At 43.0% G+C, this 22,177-nt stretch overlaps 1 protein-coding gene across 1 annotated transcript; it reads right to left on the reverse strand.

Annotated features, from left to right (window-relative positions):
- Positions 1 to 18,420: 18,420 nt before the first annotated feature.
- LOC138874104 (uncharacterized) lies at positions 18,421 to 19,452 on the reverse strand. Its single transcript, XM_070152608.1, has one exon. The coding sequence runs from the start codon at positions 19,450 to 19,452 to the stop codon at positions 18,421 to 18,423; it is 1,032 nt and encodes a 343-aa protein (XP_070008709.1).
- Between the last annotated feature and the right edge of the window lie 2,725 nt (positions 19,453 to 22,177).

Here is a 22,177-nt window from a genome sequence, read left to right on the forward strand (position 1 = left end):
ATTTACGAAATTTAATTTAAATTTATGCCTTAGCTAAATTAGCTACTTGTTCATGATTAACCTACTATTGATAATCTTGAAACCTTCATAACTAGTGAATTAACCCGTTTTGCCAAAGCGATTCATTAAAGACCTACTCATGTTATTTTCCTTATTCCAATTATTATTCAGTAATACATGAAATAGCTTAAATACAATCAATAAAAGGAAAAAAAACGATATTAAAACTTCAAAATTTCATTCTTCATATGTATTCATGCTTCCACATTATTAGCTTGCAATAGCTAGTATTACAGTCGTGTACCTGGTATTGGAAACAAAAGAAGATGAAGATGAGAATCAGCAACAGTAATAAAAATACAGCACAACAACAACAGCCCATGAACAGATTTGAAAATCAAAATAAAATCCAGAAACACCGACAACAAACAACGGACAGAAACCAAAGGAATTTTCAGATTTGAAAGGCTAATTAATGTTTAACCCTTAATTTCTAAACCCGTATATCAGAATATTTATCAGGTGGGTACTACTCTCTCTTCTAATTTCCAGCTCCCTTTTTTATTTGTATTTTTTTCTTTTCTTTTATTTTTTTCTTGAAAGTTTTAATATTTTTCGGAATTTTCTTTCTCTCTTAAATATTCAGCTCTTTTTTTTCTCTCTCTCTATCTGTCCTCTTTTCTGTGTCAAAAATCTGATCAAATTCTTTTATTTATATCCCATCCCAGAATCCTTTAATCAATTAAAATCAACCACTTTCTCCTACCAATTCCATTATCTTCCCACTCATCCCCTTTTAAATCCACTACCTAATGTTTTGTCCCCCACTATATTAAACTAAAGAATTATTCCCAACCCATTATGTCTTGTCCCCCATGCCTAACATAAATAATTATATCACCCACACTCCATTACATTTTGTCCCACATGCTTAACATAAAGAATTATTAAAAATGTTCAATTCCCAAACGACCTTATTGCAATTACCATTTTACCCCTGAACGTATTGCAATTTACCAAACTACCCCATCAGCTATAACCAATTCACCTAATCAATCTCAACCAAAATATAACCAATATGACCAATTTCTCAACAAATTCAACAACAAAATCATATGAACACAGATGAACAACATCAAATTAATGTGAATAAATTAACCATATTGGGAACCAATCCTGGTTAACTTAGACCAACAATGGATGAGCAAGGAAACAACAATATTAACAACATAACACATGATTCAAACTAAATCAACAAATCAAAAATATAAACTCACATTAAATCACTGGATTAAAAATGAACTTCAAACAAAGATGAACATGAATTAAATCTATTTTAAACAACAAAACATGACGGATTCACATGATTAAACCAACATATTTCCCTATTACAACTAAATTCTTTTAGACAAATAACAAGATCGAAGAAGAAACAATTATGAACTTAAACTTGAATCTAACAATATTAACAATTTCTGAAAAATACATAAAACACATGAAACAAATTGAAGAAATAATTAATTAAATTTTAATTTGAATCTAACAAACATTAAACTAACAATTTCACATGAACAACTAAAAAATTAACAAAACAATGAACACGAACAAAACAAAAATTTACCGATTTTAGATTCGAGAATATCAAAACGAAATACGGACAAAAATAAAACTCAAACCCCACTAACCAAATCGAAACGACGAACATTGATTGACCAACGACGAACTCGTATGGACTGTTTTGATGACCCCAACCAAAACTTGCACAAACGACGATGAAGACGATCCTAAGAAGCAACTGAAGGAGGTGAAGCAAACGTGAAGCAACAACGATGGGGTATGTAGTGAATAAGAAGCGGTAACAGCTGGTCATTTGGATGGAGACAAGTGAAGCGAAGCCTCACGTCCATGGCTGGAGCTCGGGAGCTCGACCACTCAACTCGAGCTCGACGAAACGAAGAAGATGAAGCAACAACAGAAGCAGCGGGGAGCAGAAGCAGAAACGTGAGCAGCAGCAACAACACGGAGGAGCTGGAGAAGATGAAGCAACAGCAGACTGGGTTTTCATGGTAGAGCTCTACGGAGCAAGCAGCAGTAACACTGCTGAAGCAGTGAAGCAGTAGCAGCTCGACGAGGCAGCTGGAATGGAGCAGCAACGACGGGCTGGTCGTTTGGAGTGACGGGGTCGGTTTTTCGAACCAATTGCTCGACCATGCTAGATGCAGCAGGAGCAGCAGAAGCCGCTTGGCTTTGGAGCAAAGGCGACGAGGCCGTGGTCGTTGTCACACCTCCTTTTTCCGCACCCGCGAGGGTACAAGGGAGTTTTTTCCAGTTGAAGGACAATCGAAACAGGATTTATTTATTTATTTCAGAGTCGCCACTTGGGAGATTTAGGGTGTCCCAAGTCACCAATTTAATCCCGAATCAAGGAAAAGAGTGACTTCATATTATAGTCTGCGCACCAGAAATCCGGATAAGGAATTCTGTTAACTCGGGAGAAGGTGTTAGGCATTCCCGAGTTTCGTGGTTCTAGCACGGTCGCTCAACTGTCATATTCGGCTTATTTATCTGATTTTAAATACAATTATGAACCGATGTGCCAATTTTAACTTTTTACCACTTTATTATTATTATTTTAAAGGAATGTGAACATCGTTTAAAACATGTCTTTGGATTGCGTCACATGAAATGCACCCGCGATCCGGAACATATTTGTATTCAATGTTTTGGGATTTGGATTTGGGTCGCATGAAATGCACACCCGAGCTTAAGAAGGTAGATTATTAAACACGCGCCTAAAGAGACTATCGTATTATTATTCTGGGAAGGCCGTGAGATTTGCTAAACGGCCCGCCCTGGAAACTAAGTACTTTGATATATATATTTAATGAGGGCCCCGCAACTTGTGCATTATTTGTTTGTCGAGGCTCGTCTCATCTTTATTTTAAAAGGATATCATGTAGTGGCTATATTTCTTGTTACGTTTGTCTCTACTAATGAAAGCAAAAATGATCCTACTTAATTACATGCTTGCAGGTTATTTATAGAGGGATTCCGAATGCTTTCGCAAAATCAGAAACACGGCCACGCACACGGGCAGCTGATCGAATATTATGGGCCCAAGCCCAGCTCATGCAGGATTGGCCAGACCTGGGCCACTATTTTTCCGATGAAAGCCTGCTTAGTTCGTTTCGACTTGGGCTCGACCTTCGTGAGGTTGAGACCGTAAACTTGTGTTCTTTGTTCTAAAGGTGTGGTTTGCCAGTTATAACGAGGCAGTTTATCAAAAGGGAAGGAAATTAACTAATAATGGATAGTTTTCATACTTAACATGCATTAAAGGACATGCTAATCACTAACATAGCTAATTTCTAAGATATAGCCTACTACACCGTCAATCCTTTTTTTTTCTATCAGCCTACATACACAATATGATATCAAGTTACCATACATTGACATTTACTATGTATGAGGGCTACCTCCAGTATCCAAACAAAAATGTAAACTATTATACATCACATGATATTCAATATACGGGCTATGTACGAAAATAAACATCTTCAACTCTTCTCTTTTGTATTCATGCTCAACTTTCAAGTTACATTGACAGTATTAGTCGTGTACCTGGTATAGAAAAGCAAAAGAAGAAGGAGAATGATCAGCTGAGTAGTATGCAACAAACACAGCAACAGCAGCAAACAGAAGCACACTCAGTCGAACAGCAACAAAAATCCCAGCCACAGATCTTTATAACCCAGGTAAGAAAATCCAGTTGCAACCAATGATACCATGCAGGCAAAGCAGTGAGAGGAACAAATGCAAGAAATGGTATCCTCTGGTTGCTATGATGCAAAACCAGCACAATCCTAACTCTATCACTCTGCAAACTAGACTGCCTTCCTAAGACTGAAAGACCAGCCCTTTTTCTTTTTCTCTGGAGACTAAAAAATGTCCAGCCCTTTAATTGTTCTGAAACAGCTTATTTATAAGCCAATGCAGGTCAGTTCAGCTGCCCGGACCCCTCCAGGTTTTTTTTAACCTGCCCATACCCCTTCATTCCCCATGCCTAAGTGCATTTTCTTGAAGTAAACCCATCTGCTCCCCATGCTTGTTCTATTGCTCTAATCAAGAATTATGGGTGCATTAAAGTATTCATTTTTGAACCCATGCCCTTATGTTTTGTTCCCCATTGTCATTAGGTTAATAGTATTTTAATTAACACTTGACATATTCTTAAATTAACCCCTAATCAGACTCTGTCCTATGCCAAAACTACCCTTAACCCTTGCATATTACTGTATTGCCCTAACTCCTAATGGTCAGTATATAAACCTCTCTGAATTCAACTAATCACTGACTACTCACTAATTAACTTAAACTCTATGCTGACTTCAGGTTGATCTGTTAGCTTTCGTCAGCTAATAACCAATTTTCAGCCTAAATTCAGTCAATGATTCAGACTCAATCAAATAGGGGTGCCAATTAAAGGGTATGAGTTGGTCATATTGGGAGCCAAACCTGACCAACTCAAGATCAATTGATCCTATAGGCAGTTGAGGATGCAAACTATGATTGAAGTGCTACTACAACAGGCCTATTGATACAAGTATCACCATAAATAAAAGAACATGCATAGTAATCACACTGAAATGCGGACTCCTGATTTTCTAATCTTTTAAGAGAATTTAGTTGACGACCCTTATTTAAATGATTACACGAACTATAATATACAGCAAACAATCGGTAAAACCATAAAACAAACTAAACATTAACTCAAAATTCACACACATGGGCAGAATAAGTCAGAAACAAACCAAAACAGACACGAAAGACAGATAGAATCCACAGGAGGACAAAGAAAAGGGAAAATTACCTCAGGGATATGAAATTAAGACTAACTCAAGCTCGAACTCGGACCAGGTCATTTTGGAGTCGAATGGACTTTAATCGAAGTGTTCTCAACTGAGAACACCTCGGTAAAAGTCTATTAGACCCTGATCCTGTTACTGATTAGGACAGACCCCCATAGATCTGAGTTCTAGGGTTCTTGAGGTTCGAGTTAGGGGTTCGAGCCTCTTTGATTAGATTCGAATGGAACCAAAGCCATTCAGGGGGTGGGGGAGGTCAGGAGGTGCTATGGTGTGAGTTTGGGGTCGGTGGGTGTAGATCTGGTTTTTGCTCGAATCTTCGATTGAAGATTCGAGAAGCTACAGGGTGATTCGAGGTGAACGGTTAATGGATTCGTGTTCAGGGTGGTTGGGTGCATCGGGGGTGTTATTTTGGTGGTCATCGGAGTCCGGGTGGCCGGGTTTACGGTGGGGAAACCTAAGGTTGCTAGGGTTTGAGAGGAGGGAGGTTCTGGGACGAAGGGTGAACAGTGGGCTGGGGGGGTTTGGTTTGGGGCGTGGGGTAAGAGGTTAGGTTTATATACGGGTTAAGGGTTTAGATCCTGGCCGTTGGATCAAGTGAGATTGATGGCCAGGACTATTCATTTAGGAGGGACAGTGTCGTTTGGGTGTGATGGTGGGTGAGACCGGGTAGGGGAATGGATCGGGTCAGATTTGACGGGTCTAGGGGAGGGCCTGGATCCGTTGGATCAATGGGTTTGGACGACTCAGATCAACTTCGCCTAAAACAGCGTCGTTTGGACTTAGCAGGGGCTGCATTGGACCGTTTGATTGCAATGAATCAACGGCTCAGATTGAGGCGCTGATACGACGTCGTTTGGGACGTGCCCGGGCAGCCTGTGTTTGGGTTGGGTCTTTGTTTTGGTTTTGGGCCTCATTTTGGGGCCCAATCTGATTTTTCACAACTTTTTCCCTTTCTTCAATTACCAAAACTAAACTCCTAAATAAATTGTAAAAATTAAAATACAATTACACACATATCGGCTAACACCTATGATAATCAACACACAATTTTAACATTAAATAAAAATCACTCAATGACAAAAACACTCGTGCATAATTTTTGATTTTCTTTTCTTTTGGAGTAATTTCCGCGGAGCAAAAAATCACGTGCTTACAGCTGTCCTTTTTGCCCGAAGACATGAAGGGTTTTCGCGCAAAGATAAAGCAAGCGATTTTTGCTCGTCCGAGTACTCCGTGTGAAGCATTTTTTGAAAAAGATTTGACCGAACCTTTGCTTCAGAGGTTTCCTACATATCCTGGGCTGAACAGGAATCAGGTCAATGTAGTTCGGGAAGTTTTGGTAGCTGGGACTACCGTGTGACTGTCATGTCCGCTGTTGTTGTGTGCTGTTACATGCTGCTGTGTGCTGTTATCGCTTACCGATCTCCTTGTTACATTGTGCTAAAAGGAAAAACAAGAAGCTAGGCTAGACTATGGGTCATAAGATCTCATCTATCTTCAACTTGTTCTTGTCGCCTTGCTTTCTTGTCGGCTTGCGTTTTCCTCCGATGCTTTTATTTTGTGAACTTGAGGGGTGATACTGGCCCTTCGCTTTTCTGAGTACCAGGTTTCATCATTTTGCTTGGTCCTCTGGGGACATAGCTTTCTTCATTAAGCTTTTCAATGGTTCCCCTGGTGGTACGGCTCTCTTCATCAGATTTGTTATGCTGGGCATGATTTAATGTTCACCAGCTGCTTCTTCCAAGATGCGTCTTTTCTTCCTTTTGACTCATGCGCCTGAGTTTGCAACCTTCTGCTTCCCGGTGCTGGGGACTTTTATTATTTCCTGTTGGGGATTCCTGTTGTAACCTTCTACCTTCCGGTGGGGTTACTGATTTAAAAATCTGCAGTATAAGACTTAAAAGTATTCCTCTTGTTATACAGGTGGGCGCCTGAATGCAAAAATATGAAATGTATGCCCGCATTATACTGGTGGGCGACCTAGAACATGAATGTATTCCCGCATTATACTGGTGGGCGACCTAGAACAAGAATGAAAAGACAGAAATGTATTCCCGCATTATACTAGTGGGCGACCTAGAACATGAATGTATTCCCGCACTATACTGGTGGGCGACCTAGAACAAGAATGAAAAGACAGAAATGTATTCCCGCATTATACTGGTGGGCGACCTAGAACATGAATGTATTCCCGTATTATACTGGTGGGCGACCTAGAACATGAATGTATTCCCGCATTATACTGGTGGGCGACCTAGAACATGAATGTATACCCGCATTATACTGGTGGGCGACCTAGAACAAGAATGAAAAGACAGAAATGTATTCCCGCATTATACTGGTGGGCGACCTAGAACATGAATGAAAAGACAGAAATGTATTCCCGCATTATACTGGTGGGCGACCTAGAACAAGAATGAAAAGACGGAAATGTATTCCCGCATTATACTGGTGAGCGACCTAGAACATGAATGTATTCCCGCATTATACTGGTGGGCGACCTAGAATAAGAATAAAAAGACAGAAATATATTCTCGCATTATACTGGTGGGCGACCTAGAACAAGAATGAAAAGACAGAAATGTATTCCCGCATTATACTGGTGGGCGACCTAGAACATGAATGTATTCCCGCATTATACTGGTGGGCGACCTAGAACAAGAATGAAAAGACAGAAATGTATTCCCGCATTATACTGGTGGGCGACCTAGAACATGAATGTATTCCCGCATTATACTGGTGGGCGACCTAGAACATGAATGTATTCCCGCATTATACTGGTGGGCGACCTAGAACAAAAATGAAAAGACAGAAATGTATTCCCGCATTATACTGGTGGGCGACCTAGAACAAGAATGAAAAGACAGAAATGTATTCCCACATTATACTGGTGGGCAACCTAGAACAAGAATGAAAAGACAGAAATGTATTCCCGCATTATACTGGTGGGCGACCTAGAACATGAATGTATTCCCGCATTATACTAGTGGGCAACCTAGAACAAGAATGAAAAGACAGAAATGTATTCCCGCATTATACTGGTGGGCGACCTAGAACATGAATGTATTTGAATTTGTTTCCTCGTTCCCCCGAGAAAATTTTTGACAACGGCAGAAAATTTTCTGCCTCGGTTTTGGTGACCTTTCTGGCATCGCGTCCTTCTGCCATCGTCAACCTTTATTCTCCTGTAGCAGACAAAAGGACTTTGTTAGTTTTAATCATGGTGGGCAGCGGTGTCTTTCCCGCTGGGGGATGATTTTTTTCTCTTTTTCTTTTCTTGCTCTGTGCCCCCACAACTGGTTGGTGGACAAAGTTGCTTGCTGGGGGTGACCTGTCTGATAGGGATGGTTTTCTATTTATCCCATTTTCTGCTTTTCTCTTTACAGAACAAACCGTGGGAGTCCGCTTCCCTCCCGAAACCACTCCCTTAGGAGTTTATTTCCTCTCGGAACTGCAAGGCATAGAACTTTATTGCCTGGGGATAACCTTTAGGACTGTTAGGGTTATCTTGCATCGGATTAATTTCCCTTTCCTGTGGAGTCTGACCACTTTGGACTTGGGTCCGTGATTTATCGACATTCTGCAGGGAAACCTTCTCGGAACTTGGTCCACAGGTCCTTCACCCGTCATTTTCCACTCTCTTTACGTCACCCTTAACTTTATACACAATCCGTCCTTTGGTTTTGCAACCGACGCCTTTTGTCTTATTCTTGGCTTTTGGCCTATCCCTTTTGTGTTTTGCTTTTGTACCCCTTTGGCCTCTGGTAGTAAACTTTGAAAAATCCTTTTCAAAACAAATTTTTAGAAAGAAATGAAAAAGATAGAAAAGGAGAAAAATCTTTCTGAACCAATATTTGGTGGAAGAAGGAAAAGCGAAGAACTTATCTGGATGACATGACTGGTCCTTATGACGTGCACCATAGATTCCCGACCCAGTCTATTTATATCAATCATCTTGCCTGATGGTCTTACTTGCTGGGGATAAATGGGTGTCCATTTCTTTGCGAACGTGGACCCTTTTGTCGATCTGTCTTGTCGCCTCATAGTGCCTTTCGAGGGGTTTTCACTAATGAGACTCTCTCTTTTCTCTCAGCTCCCGACGCCTTATGGTTCCTGTGAAGGTTTTCACCGATAAGACTCTCTTGTTTTATATCTCTCATCTTTCGTCGCCTTATGGTGCCTGCGAAGGTTTTCACCGATAAGACTCTCTCATTTTATTTCTTCAGCGGGGAATTGTAGTGTTGTTGATATGACCCTATCTTCTGGAGATTCCTTTTGACTATCAATTCATTTCCAGTTTTATGATCCTCTTCTTTGCTGGGGATCAGTGTATTATTCTCGGCTTTATCTGCCTGACTTGGCACCTCTTGGAGGATGATCGGGAGGTCTTTTTTGGACATCGATGTTGTTTTGGTGTAGGGCTAAAAGAAAAGCTATCAAGAATTTGAAATAACTTTGACGGGTGAGCCGCTACAACTTTTGGAATCAAACCTTTGCTGGAACTTTAGAACATAACCTCTGCCCAATTTTCTTGATTGGGAGATTTTATTTTTACACTATGTTGAGCTATGTGCGTTACGCACACTATGCATACTATGCACATTATGACCGAGCCGTGAGGCGCCTACGTATCCTCTTTGAGGAATCAGGTCAAACGTAGTTCCTAACGGTTTTGTTTTTCTTGTGATTTTTATCTTTTTCTTTTTTTCCATTTTCTGTTTAAAATTTTTCTTCTTTTTCTTTCTCTCTTTTTTTCATATCTTTTCCATTAGTGATTCCAAAAGAGGGGTATGAAAGAATAACTTAAGGCTCAAAAGGGGGAAACAAGGGTTAAAAGTGTTTGGATAGAAGAAAGAATTGCCTCCGTCATTTCATTATCCAATAAGTACCAAATACAAACAAATGAACCGATAACTACCATAATCAAAGAAATTACGCATAATATCTTTTGACTGCATCAGAATTGATAGCCATGTCGACACATCTTCCCTCGATATCCGTCAAACACAAAGCACCGTTGGACAACACTCTAGTCACGATATAAGGCCCTTGCCAATTTGGGGCGAACTTGCCTTTTGCCTCGACCTGATGCGGGAGGATCCGCTTCAATACTTGCTGCCCTACTTCAAACTTCCTAGGGCGTACCTTCTTATTATATGCCCTTGCCATTCTCTTCTGATACAACTGACCATGGCACACTGCTGCCAATCTTTTCTCGTCTATCAAGCTCAACTGTTCCAATCGAGCTTTGGCCCATTCATCATCATCAATCTCGGCTTCAGCGACAATTCGGAGGGACGAAATTTCGACCTCCGCTGGTATTACGGCCTCAGTTCCGTACACCAACAAATAAGGAGTTGCACCTATGGAAGTCCGGACGGTAGTGCGATAACCCAACAAAGCAAAGGGTAATCTTTCGTTCCATTGTCTAGATCCTTCCACCATCTTCCGCAGTATCTTCTTGATGTTCTTATTGGCTGCTTCGACCGCTCCATTCGCCTTAGGACGATATGGGGTGGAATTGCGGTGTGTAATCTTGAATTGTTGGCATACCTCTCTCATCAAGCTGCTGTTAAGATTAGCACCGTTGTCCGTAATGATTACCTTTGGGATTCCAAATCTGCAGATGATATGGGAGTGAACAAAATCCACCACTGACTTTTTAGTTACCGACTTGAAGGTTTTAGCCTCGACCCATTTGGTGAAGTAGTCAATGGTCACCAGAATGAACCTATGGTTGTTGGATGTTGTTGGCTCGATAGGCCCAATGACATCCATGCCCCATGCAACAAACGGCCAGGGTGCCAACATCGTATGTAACTCCGTTGGCGGAGAATGAATCAGATCTCCATGTATTTGACACTGATGGCATTTCCTCACGAAAGTGATATAGTCATGCTCCATGGTGAGCCAGTAATACCCTGCCTGAAGGATCTTCCTTGCCAACACATATCCACTCATATGTGGCCAGCAAATTCCAGCATGTACTTCTGCCATAACCGTCGTGGCTTGACCGACGTCTATACATATTAACAATCCCAAGTCTGGGGTTCTTCTGTACAACACTCCTCCGCTGAGGAAGAAACCATTCGACAAGCGCCGAAGGGCTCTTTTTTGGTCCCCAGTGGCCTGTTCCGGATATATCCCCATTTTGAGGTACTCCTTTATATCATGAAACCAGGGCTAGCCATCTACTTCCTCTTCTACCGTGTTGCAATAAGCGTGCTGATCACGAACCTGGATGTGCAGAGGGTCAACATACACTTTGTCAGGATGGTGCAACATTGATGCTAAGGTGGCTAATGTATCCGCAACCTCGTTATGAACTCTCGGGATGTGCTTGAATTCCACTGATCGAAATCGCCTGCTCAGATCGTGCAAACATTGTCGATATGGTATGAGTTTCAAATCCCGTGTTTCCCATTCACCCTGAATCTGATGTACCAAGAGATCCGAGTCTCCCAAGACCAAAACATCTTGGACATCCATGTACGCAGCTAATCGCAGACCCAAAATGCAAGCTTCATACTCGGCCATATTATTGGTGCAATAGAAGCGTAGTTGAGCTGTAACGGGATAGTGGCGTCCTGTTTCAGAAATGAGTACTGCTCCTATTCCAACCCCTTTCGCGTTTGCGGCTCCATCGAAGAAAAGCTTCCAACCCGGTTCCTCGGGTAGTTCCAGCTCACTCATATGTATCACTTCTTCGTCGGGAAAATACGTTCTTAAAGGCTCGTATTTTTCATCGACGGGATTCTCTGCCAAATGGTCAGCCAGCGCTTGGGCTTTCATTGCTGTCCTCGTCACATAGACGATATTGAACTCTGTGAGCAGAATTTGCCATTTTGCCAACCTCCCTGTGGGCATAGGTTTCTGAAAGATATACTTTAATGGGTCCAAACGAGATATGAGATAAGTAGTATATGAGGACAGGTAGTGCTTCAACTTCTGAGCCACCCAAGTTAGGGCGCAGCACGTTTTCTCGAGTTGAGTATACTTGACCTCATACACTGTGAATTTCTTGCTAAGATAATAAATGGCCTGCTCATTCCTTCCTGTGACATCATGTTGCCCCAGTACACAGCCAAATGAATTTTCCAGGACCGTCAGATAAAGAATTAAGGGCTTCCCTGGCTTAGGTGGAACCAACACGGGTGGATTGGACAGATACCCTTTGATTTGGTCGAAAGCCTCTTGACACTCTGCCGTCCAGCTTACCGCAACATCTTTTTTCAGCAACCGAAATATGGGTTCACAAGTCACCGTGAGTTGAGCGATGAACCTGCTGATGTAATTGAGTCTCCCCAACAGACTCATTACCTCTGTTTTGTTCCTCGGCGGCGGCAAATCTCGGATGGATTTGATCTTGGATGGGTCTAACTCAATACCCCGTCGACTGACGATGAATCCTAACAGCTTTCTTGATGGAACCCCGAACGCGCATTTGGCCGGGTTGAGCTTGATATCATACCTTCGGAGTCTTTGGAAAAATCTCCTCAGGTCTGCTACATGGTCTTCCTGACGCCAAGACTTTATGATCACATCATCTAAGTACACCTCATTTTCTTTGTGTATCATGTCGTGAAACACAGTAGTCACTGCTCGCATGTACGTTGCCTCGGCGTTCTTCAATCCGAACGGCATTACCCGATAGCAGTAAGTTCCCCATGGCGTAATAAAAGCTGTCTTTTCCGCATCTTCCTCGTCCATTAGGATCTGATGATATCCCGCATAGCAATCCACAAAGGATCCGATCTCGCGCCCAACGCAATTATCGATCAGGATATGGATGTTGGGCAATGGAAAATTGTCCTTGGGACTTGCTTTGTTGAGGTTGCGGTAGTCGACGCATACCCTGATTTTCCCATCCTTCTTCGGAACTGGTACCACATTGGCCAACCACTCGGGATATCGAGTAACCCGAATGACCCTCGCCTGCAACTGCTTAATCACCTCTTCTTTGATCTTTACACTCATTTCTGTTTTAAATTTCCTTAGCTTTTGCTTGACCGAAGGGTATGCCGGGTTAGTGGGCAATTTGTGAACCACTAAATTGGTGCTTAATCCCGGCATATCATCATATGACCATGCAAAGACATCTTTGAATTCCACGAGGGTTTTGATCAATTCTTCCCTGACATTCGGCTCAATGTGGATGCTGATTTTGGTTTCTCGGACATTATCAGCGTCTCCTAGATTCACAGCCTTAGTGTCATTTAGGTTAGGCTTGGGTTTCTTTTCAAATTGGCACAGTTCTCGGTTTATCTCTTCGAAGGCTTCATCTTCGTCATATTCAGACTCGTTATCATAAACGACCTCTTGTAGCATTAAGTCGGACTCAGATTGATTTATTAGACTAGGTTGAAGATCCGTTGTGCATGCCATGTCATAAGAACCAGTAAAAAGAGAACTGTTCAGAAAGAAAAAAAAGAACAAAAACAAAATTAAAACGAGACAAAAGAAGAGAACTTTATTAAACTTACAGGATAACAGGGTTCACACTTTTACAAAACAAAATAAAAAAATTGGGATTACACCCTGGAATAATCCGAACAAGAAAAGCATAAATCAAAGCCTACTACTAAGACTCCCCCCCGGATAGGAAGAGGAGTAATTGTCCAATTGTTGGTTTTGGCCTCAGGCCCCACAAACTGTATCTCCGCTCTGCTAGAACTCTCTCCAACTTCTACCATATTGACATCAACAAATAGCCTCTCGAAACTCTGATTTAGGTCCCCGTCCATCCCGATCAATGGTTCGAGAATCTTTGGGACCGGTGGCCCCTTGGCACTTGCTCTGACAAAAGACCTTGAGAGACGTGGCACCGGCTTGGGCAGAAACCAAACTTTCTTCTTCATTTTTCGCGCTCTCTTCACATCTGCCGCAGTAGGTTTGAACCCCAACCCAAAAGTTTCCAAATTTTTAGGCAGCGAGACAGGTTGGACAATCCCCTGAAGCTCAACACCTAAGCCTTTTCCTGGAACAAACCTGTTGCCCAGCATTTTCGAGACCATCATGACTGTTGCGGAGGCTACCCTAGGGTGCGGGAGGATCTCACCCTCAGAAATCTTGTTTGCCGACACTGTATTGAAAATCTGGTAGACCCAAGGACCTTTGTCATCATCGGTCTCTATGAAGGGCACAATAGCGCCACCCATGGTGCACGCCGTGTCCTCACCGTGCAGTACGACCTCTTGTCTATCCCACTCAAACTTGACCACTTGATGTAGGGTGGAAGGCACTGCTTTGGCTGCATGAATCCACGGTCGTCCTAACAGAAGGTTATAAGATACTGTGGCATCTAACACCTGGAACTCCATGGTAAACAGGACTGGACCGATGGTCAATTCAAGTACAATATCCCCCACAGTGGCTGTTCCATTTCCGTCAAATCCTCGAACGCAGATGCTATTCTTGTGGATTCTTCCGTGGTCGATCTTTAACTGGTTCAGGGTGGATAATAGACAAATATTGGCACTTGAACCGTTATCCACCAATACCTGAGTAACTACCGAGTTTTCACATTTGACAGTTAGGTAGAGAGCTTTATTATGCTCCGTACCTTCCACCGGCAGATCATCATCTGAGAATGTTACCCTGTTCACCTCGAAAATCTTGTTGGCAATGGTTTCCAAGTGGTTTACAGAAATCTCGTTGGGCACATGAGCTTCATTCAATATCTTCATCAGGGCCCGACGATGTTCCTCAGAATGGATTAGTAATGATAGCAGCGAGATCTGGGCCGGTGTTTTCCTCAGCTGTTCGACCACGGAGTAGTCCTGCACTTTCATCTTCCTCAAGAACTCCTCAGCCTCTTCTTCGGACACAGGTTTCTTGGTTGCAGCTGGGTTGGGTCTTCTCAGCTCCACCGGAGCAAAACACCGTCCTGATCGAGTCAGCCCTTGCGCTTCACAACTAACTGCCTCCACTTGTTTTTCTTTGTACATCACCACTGCCTTCTCGTATTTCCAAGGCACGGCCTTGCTATCAATCATCGGTAGCTGGACTACAGGTTTTATGGTGACCAGTTCCCTGTACACCCCTTTCAACACAACTGCGGGTGTGGGTGGAGTCCCTGCTATCACCAACTTGGCTGGCTCGGGTTTCTTTATTACGGTGGACGGACTCTTTCCCAGTATCACTACTGGCTTGATGCCTTCTCCCTGCGATTGTACCCCCGTTCCTCCACTGGTTGATCCTCCTTTCGGAGCGGCCTGGATCATCATCACTGTCCGTGAGGGCTTTCTCAGCTTTGCTCCCTCATACACCACCTCGATCATGTGAGTCTCGTGGTGTGCTGGCAATGGGTTCTGGTTGATGTTAGGTGCCTCCGGTGTCTGGACCTCGATCTTATTGGTATCAATAAGATCCTGTATGGCATGCCTCAACTTCCAACACTTTTCGGTATCATGCCCCAGCATCCTTGAGCAGTACTCACAGCTTATTGATCGGTCAAAATTCTGGGGTGGGGGATTTGGCTCTCGAGTCTCGACAGGACTAACCAAACCTAATTGCCTCAATTTGTGGAACAACGCGGTGTAGGTTTCTCCCAACTCAGTGAAAGTTCTATGTTTCTGTAGCCTGTCATTCCTGGCAGCTTGATTTCCCCGAAAACTTACCCTTGGAGGGTTTCTATATGCCCTTGGTGGAGGATAGGTGTTTTGTGGTGGTGCATATGTGTTCTGGGGAGCCAGTGCGCGCCATTGCGGGCGAGCCGGAGGCTGAGTGTATGTCTGGGCTTGGTGTACGGAGAAATGTGGTTCTCGAGGTGGATAACAGTGCTGTGGTGGGTTGTATGGGTAGTTTGGCCTGTGAGGTCTGGGTTGGTTGTAGTGGGGTTTGCCAGACCTGGACCAACTGCTTGCCTCAATCATGGCAACTTCTTCTTTTTTCCTTCTTCCCAGCGCACCTCCCGTGCCGCTCTGAATAGCCTGGGTCGTGGCCTTGAGTGCCGAGTAATTCAGGATTTTGTCAGACCTCAGACCCTCTTCTATCATGACCCCTATCTTCACTACCTCGTTGAAGGATTTTCCAACCGTCGTCACCAAGTGACCAAAGTAGGTTGGATCCAATGTTTGCAAGAAGTAGTCCACCATTTCTCCCTCTCTCATGGGAGGATCAACTCTGGCTTCTTGCTCTCTCCAGCGGAACCCAAACTCGCGAAAACTTTCCCCGGCTTCTTCTCGGTCCTCAGCAATGTGAGACGGTCAGGGACTATCTCGAGATTGTATTGAAAATGACATGCGAAAGCCTGTGCCAGATCATCCCAGGTGTACCATCTGCTGGAATCCTGCCTGGTATACCATTCTAGTGCCGATCCGCTCAGACTTTGGCCGAAATAAGCTATCAGCAACTCATCTTTGCTGAATGCCTCTCTCATTTTGCTACAGAATCCCCGCAAATGTGCCATGGGGTCACCGTGCCCTTCATATAAATCAAACTTAGGCATCTTGAACCCAGCCGGGAGTTGGACGTCCGGGAAAGGGCATAGATCTTTGTAGGCCACGCTGACATGGTTGCCCAATCCGTGCAGGTTCCTGAAGGACTGCTCCAGGCTTTTGAACTTCCTCAATACCTCATCTTGTTCTGGGACTTTAACCGGCTTTTCAATCTCTGCCGGTACCTCCAAGTGCGGATTGTAGGCATGTGGTTCGGGGGCATGGAATGTGGGCTCAGGGGGATAGTATTGCGTATCGTGAGCCTGAAACAATGGCTCGCTGGTCGTTCTTTGCAGGGTGGCTGATGTGGGTCCCACAAAAGTGGGAACATTTGGTGTTGGGAGAGGTTGATGGGGTGGTGGAGCTTGGGAATCATGGGGGCTTCTCTCCTGATGATAACGGGGATTCGGGAGGCTTGTTGAAGGGCCGGAGTGAGGGTATTCCGGCATGTGCCCCGTTGGCTCAGGGCTCTTTTGTGCTTTGGCTAGAGCTAGCTGCATTGCATTCATCTCTAGTCCCATCCTTTCAATATTTTCCATCGCTTCTTTTAACAACTGGCTCATCGTCCTTTCTTCCTCGGTACTATTCTCTGAAGTAGTCATGCTTGTTGCTACCGGTCCTTTGGATCTGGTTTGGTAAGGGTATGTTGCCAGAATTCTTTAACAACTAACTATCTTGATTCAGACAACAACAAACTTTGTTAGCGTTAGAGTTTAACAGATTTGATAACAACACATAGAGGATGCAATGCTCCTAGGCAGTTAACCGTTTCTATATGCTTTACTTCAAACAACATGCGTCATCCCGGTTTGCTCATTTGTCCTTTTAAAGCACTTGGGGAAACCCTGTATTTTTTTATTTTTTTTTGTATTTTCTTTTCTCTCCTTTTTTCTTTTTTCTTTTTCTTTTAAAGGCGGTCGAATCTTATGTGGATTGCCTACGTATCACGTCCCCGCGCGAATCAGACCGGGCGTAGTTCTGCCATAAAGTAAATACACACCAAAATTCTTTTGGAATCAATTAATTCATCACCAAAATTTGCTATTACAGACTTAAACCAAGAACAACAATGGTACAGACTCCAAAGTTCTTAACCCTATTTGATTAAAAGAAAAGAAAACAACATATGGGAAAGCAACAAAGCCAAATACACAGGACTCGATCAAAGATTAATTTTCTAACTTAGGGGCCCGCGAGGAATCATTCGACCTTTCCGCAGCCCTTGGTGTAAGGTCTCTCTGCAAGCTTTTCAACTCATTCATGATCCAGTGGACGCAGCCCATGATGGAAACAAGAAGGGTTTTCCGAGGCATTTGCTCACATGCGAGGCATCTCATGTAGATGTAGTGCCCAATCTCGTCGATCCTTCCTTGAATGTTGTCCCTTTCAACGAACAATTGCCTTATTTGTCGGTTCTTTAATCCTAGTGCTTGCGCATTGTTGGCAAGTTGATCCTGGAACATCTCCATTTGTCTTTCCATGCAGGCCATTGTATCGTAACAATGTCTTCTGTCGGCCTGGGCATCTCGTGCTTGTTTGATGATCTGATCATGAAGAGTGGAGTTTGTTTTCCTTAATATCCCGATGCTCATTTCATAATCCCTTATGACCTGTTGCAGACGCTGCCTCCGGGCCATTGTACCTTTTGCCCATCTGACCTTCATCCTTGCTATGCAAGCTTCTGATTGTTCTAATTCTTCTTGGCTTTGGATGACCTGATTTCTCAAACTTGCTATCAATCTTTCGTCGGAGCACCGTTTCTATCGGTCAATATTACTCTTACTGGCTTGGCGAAGGCGGGCCTTTAGTGTCTGGTTCTCTTGGGCTAGCTTGTTCTTTTCGCCCTGCTCCGAGGCGACTTGCACGTTGTTCTCAAATATAAGCCTTTCAACTTGTTGCTTTAGCTTCCCGATTTCAACCCGATAACTTTCCTCCCTTTTTAACCATCCCCATTTCTCCTGTGAATCATCCGTGAATTGTTGGACATGGGCTCTTTTAGCAGGTCTCTGCCGAATCTGGAACCTTCTTTCGAACCAAGCATCGTACTTTGGGTCTACCTCACCTTTAGCTAGTTCTCGCACCATGGTCTTGGGTTCGAAGAATCTACATTCGTGCTACAGCTTTCTAATCTTTACTTCGGGAAATATGACTCCCGGGCTCAGCTCAAAGGCGTGCTTGCTCAGATCTTCATCAGTAGGTATTACTTGAAACCTGCCCAGCTGGCGCAATACCCGATGAGGAGCATATGGCTGGATGCTGCGAAGTCCCATTAAGAGAACATGACATTCTTCAGCTGCCATGTATATCACCTCAGTATCAATCAACCAACCGAATGCCCATTCAATTTGGTCAGTTGTCGTTGACCTTAATCGTGTAAACCATGCTTCGACACCTTCAGGAAATCTGACGTCTGTCATGCGCTTCTCGAAGCCGCTGATACAATTCCTCTCGATCAACCCGTGGTTCATGTATCCTACTCGGTGATGGAGGTGTTCTTGCACCCATAACTGAAGTAACATGTTGCAACCCTGGAAGAACTTGCCTCCTTCTCGGCATATAGTTAAATCTCGGTAGATTTCGGACAAAATCAAAGGAACCACAGTACTATCGGTTCTTTTGATTGCAACATCAGCCATCCCTACAAGGCCTATCTCTATCTTTTTATCCTTCCGTGGACAGAACACGACTCCCAAGAACGCTGTGATGAAAGCCAAAGTACGTCTTGCTTCCCATTTGTTTTTGTTCCCGCCATGAGTTAGTCCAAGGTTTGGTTCCTCGAAACCTTGCGGAGTTCCGTACCGTTGATACAAGAATTCTAGAGCACAACATCCTCTCGATAAATCGTCATGTTGTACCTTCCGACTGATGCTTAGCAAATCCAGAAATGCGTGCGGAGATACCAGCCTTGGTGAAAGTAGGTATTGCCCTCTTAACCTCCCACTCAATCCCGCATATCCGGCGACTTCCTCCAATGTTGGTGAAAGTTCAAAGTCAACAAAACGGAATACATTGCGGGTTGGGTCCCAAAATGGTATTAGAGCTTCAAGAATATCTGTCCTTGGCCTAACACTCAGCAAATCGACAAAACCTCCCAATACTCTTCCCACTATCTCTTTGCTATCGGCTTCAAAGTCATTCCACCACATGTGGAGTTATAGAGGGACCTCGCTGAGGGCCGAGAACGGTTCATTTTGATTCGTGCTCATCCTGCACATTTATTAAGGTAATTAAAGAAAACTCTTACTAAACTCAAAACAAAACTATCTATACTTGATTTTTGAAGATGAAGGACTTGGTCTCTCAAATACGGCCTTTCAGCACTTCAGGGATGAAGATTTTGGAGACTGTGTGGGTCAATTGGACCGAGAAAAAAAATGACCCAAAGGTGGCTGTTTATGCAAAGTCAGCCTTCCGGCGTCCCTTTCGGGAACATTCGGCTATGTCTTGATAAAACAACGGCACCCGACTTCTTTATGACAAAATCAAAATTTCGACATGTTTTTTTTATTTGTTTTCGACTATTTTAGCAAAAATGGGGGGTTGGATCCGATGAGGGTTGCCTACGTATCTCGCATCCGGTGAGAATCAAACCCGCGTAGTTCGGGTAATAAACTAACTAACCTTTGGAAAATAAAGCAAATTAAAATAAAAGACACATTCTTTTTTCGACACTATTTGAACATTGTCATTTTTGCAAACAAACGATTTTAAAAGTAGAATATTTTTCAAACTTTCGGTAGTGCTCCGACAGTACGTGGACATTGGGGTTAATCATCTAACAAACGATTTTGAACATTGTCATTTTTTTAATTATTTTTTTAATTTTCCCAACATTCAAACCCGGTCATCATGCAAGTCCAAAGCAAATAAATGCACAAGCAGTGAGCAGATGCATCAGGATGGTCTTTTCTGTTTCAGGTTACTATTCCTAGACGGACCCAACCCCTGTGTTGAGTCCCCTAAGTCAAAAATGCACATGATGAAGATAAGCGTTCCTACTAGGGATCCGGCATGAAGTTGAGTTATTCTAGGTTCAGAACCTGGGTGTTTGTTCTAGACCTGGCTTACCCGAGCGGACAGCTCGAGCCGAGGGGGGGCAGCGTACCGGGAATACAGAAGCTTCACCGGCTTAGCAACTTGTCCGAACCTCGTTCTAAATTGGGATTTGACACTATACAGAAAAGAAGTCGTACGAAGTACACCCTTCTTCATGATTTAGAAGACTCAGAGAGGAGATGGGTTTCGGCACAGTTTATACACAGTTCACGTAATATCAAAGCGGTAAAAGCAGCATTTAGCACATTAGGCTCAATCATGTAAAAATCAGATAAAACCAAATATAACAATTTATATGAGCTCGAATTTCTAACCCTGAACCACTGGTTCTGGGTTAAGTCCCCCCCCAGCAGAGTCGCCAGAGCTGTCACACCTCCTTTTTCCGCACCCGCGAGGGTACAAGGGAGTTTTTTCCAATTAAAGGACAATCGAAACGGGATTTGTTTATTTATTTCAGAGTCGCCACTTGGGAGATTTAGGGTGTCCCAAGTCACCAATTTTAATCCCGAATCGAGGAAAAGAATGACTCCATATTACAGTCTGCGCACCAGAAATCCGGATAAGGAATTCTGTTAACCCGGGAGAAGGTGTTAGGCATTCCCGAGTTCCGTGGTTCTAGCACGGTCGCTCAACTGTCATATTCGGCTTATTTATCTGATTTTAAATACCATTATGAACCAATGTGCCAATTTTAACTTTTTACCGCTTTATTGTTATTATTTCAAAAGGATGTGAACATCGCTTAAAACATGTCTTTGGACTGCGTCACATGAAATGCACCCACAATCTGGAACATATTTTATTTGATGTTTTGGGATTTGGATCTGGGTCGCATGAAATGCACACCCCAAGTTTTAAGAAAGTAGATTATTAAACACGCACCTAAAGAGACTATCGTGTTATTATTTTGGGAAGGGCCGTGAAATTTGCTAAACGGCCCGTCCCGGAATCTAAGTATTTAATATATACATTTAGAGGGCCCCGCAGCTTCTACATTTTTGTTTGTCGAGGCTCGTCTCATTTTTATTTTAAAGGATAACCTGTAGTGGCTACATTTCTTGTTACGTTTGTCTCTACTAATGAAAGCAAAAATGATCCTACTTAATTACATGCTTGCAGGTTATTTATAGAGGGATTCTGAATGCTTTCGCAAAATCAGAAACAAGGCCACGCACACGGGCAGCTGATCGAATATTATGGGCCCAAGCCCAGCTCATGTAGGATTGGCCAGGCCTGGGCCACTGTTTTTCCGATGAAAGCCTGCTTAGTTCGTTTTGACTTGGGCTCGACCTTCGTGAGGTTGAGACCGTAAACTTGTGTTCTTTGTTCTAAAGGTGTGGTTTGCCAGTTATAACGAGGCAGTTTATCAAAAGGGAAGGAAATTAACTAATAATGGATAGTTTTCATACTTAACATGCATTAAAGAACATGCTAATCACTAACATAGCTAATTTCTAAGATATAGCCTACTACACTGTCAATCCTTTTTTTTTCTATCAGCCTACATACACAATATGATATCAAGTTACCATACATTGACATTTACTATGTATGAGGGCTACCTCCAGTGTCCAAACAAAAATGTAAACTATTATACATCACATGATATTCAATATACGGGCTATGTACGAAAATAAACATCTTCAACTCTTCTCTTTTGTATTCATGCTCAACTTTCAAGTTACATTGACAGTATTAGTCGTGTACCTGGTATAGAAAAGCAAAAGAAGAAGGAGAATGATCAGTTGAGTAGTATGCAACAAACACAACAACAGCAGCAAACAGAAGCACACTCAGTCGAACAGCAACAAAAAT

The sequence above is a fragment of the Nicotiana sylvestris genome, chromosome 7 (genome assembly GCF_000393655.2).
Source record: "Nicotiana sylvestris chromosome 7, ASM39365v2, whole genome shotgun sequence".
Taxonomy (NCBI): Eukaryota; Viridiplantae; Streptophyta; class Magnoliopsida; order Solanales; family Solanaceae; genus Nicotiana; species Nicotiana sylvestris.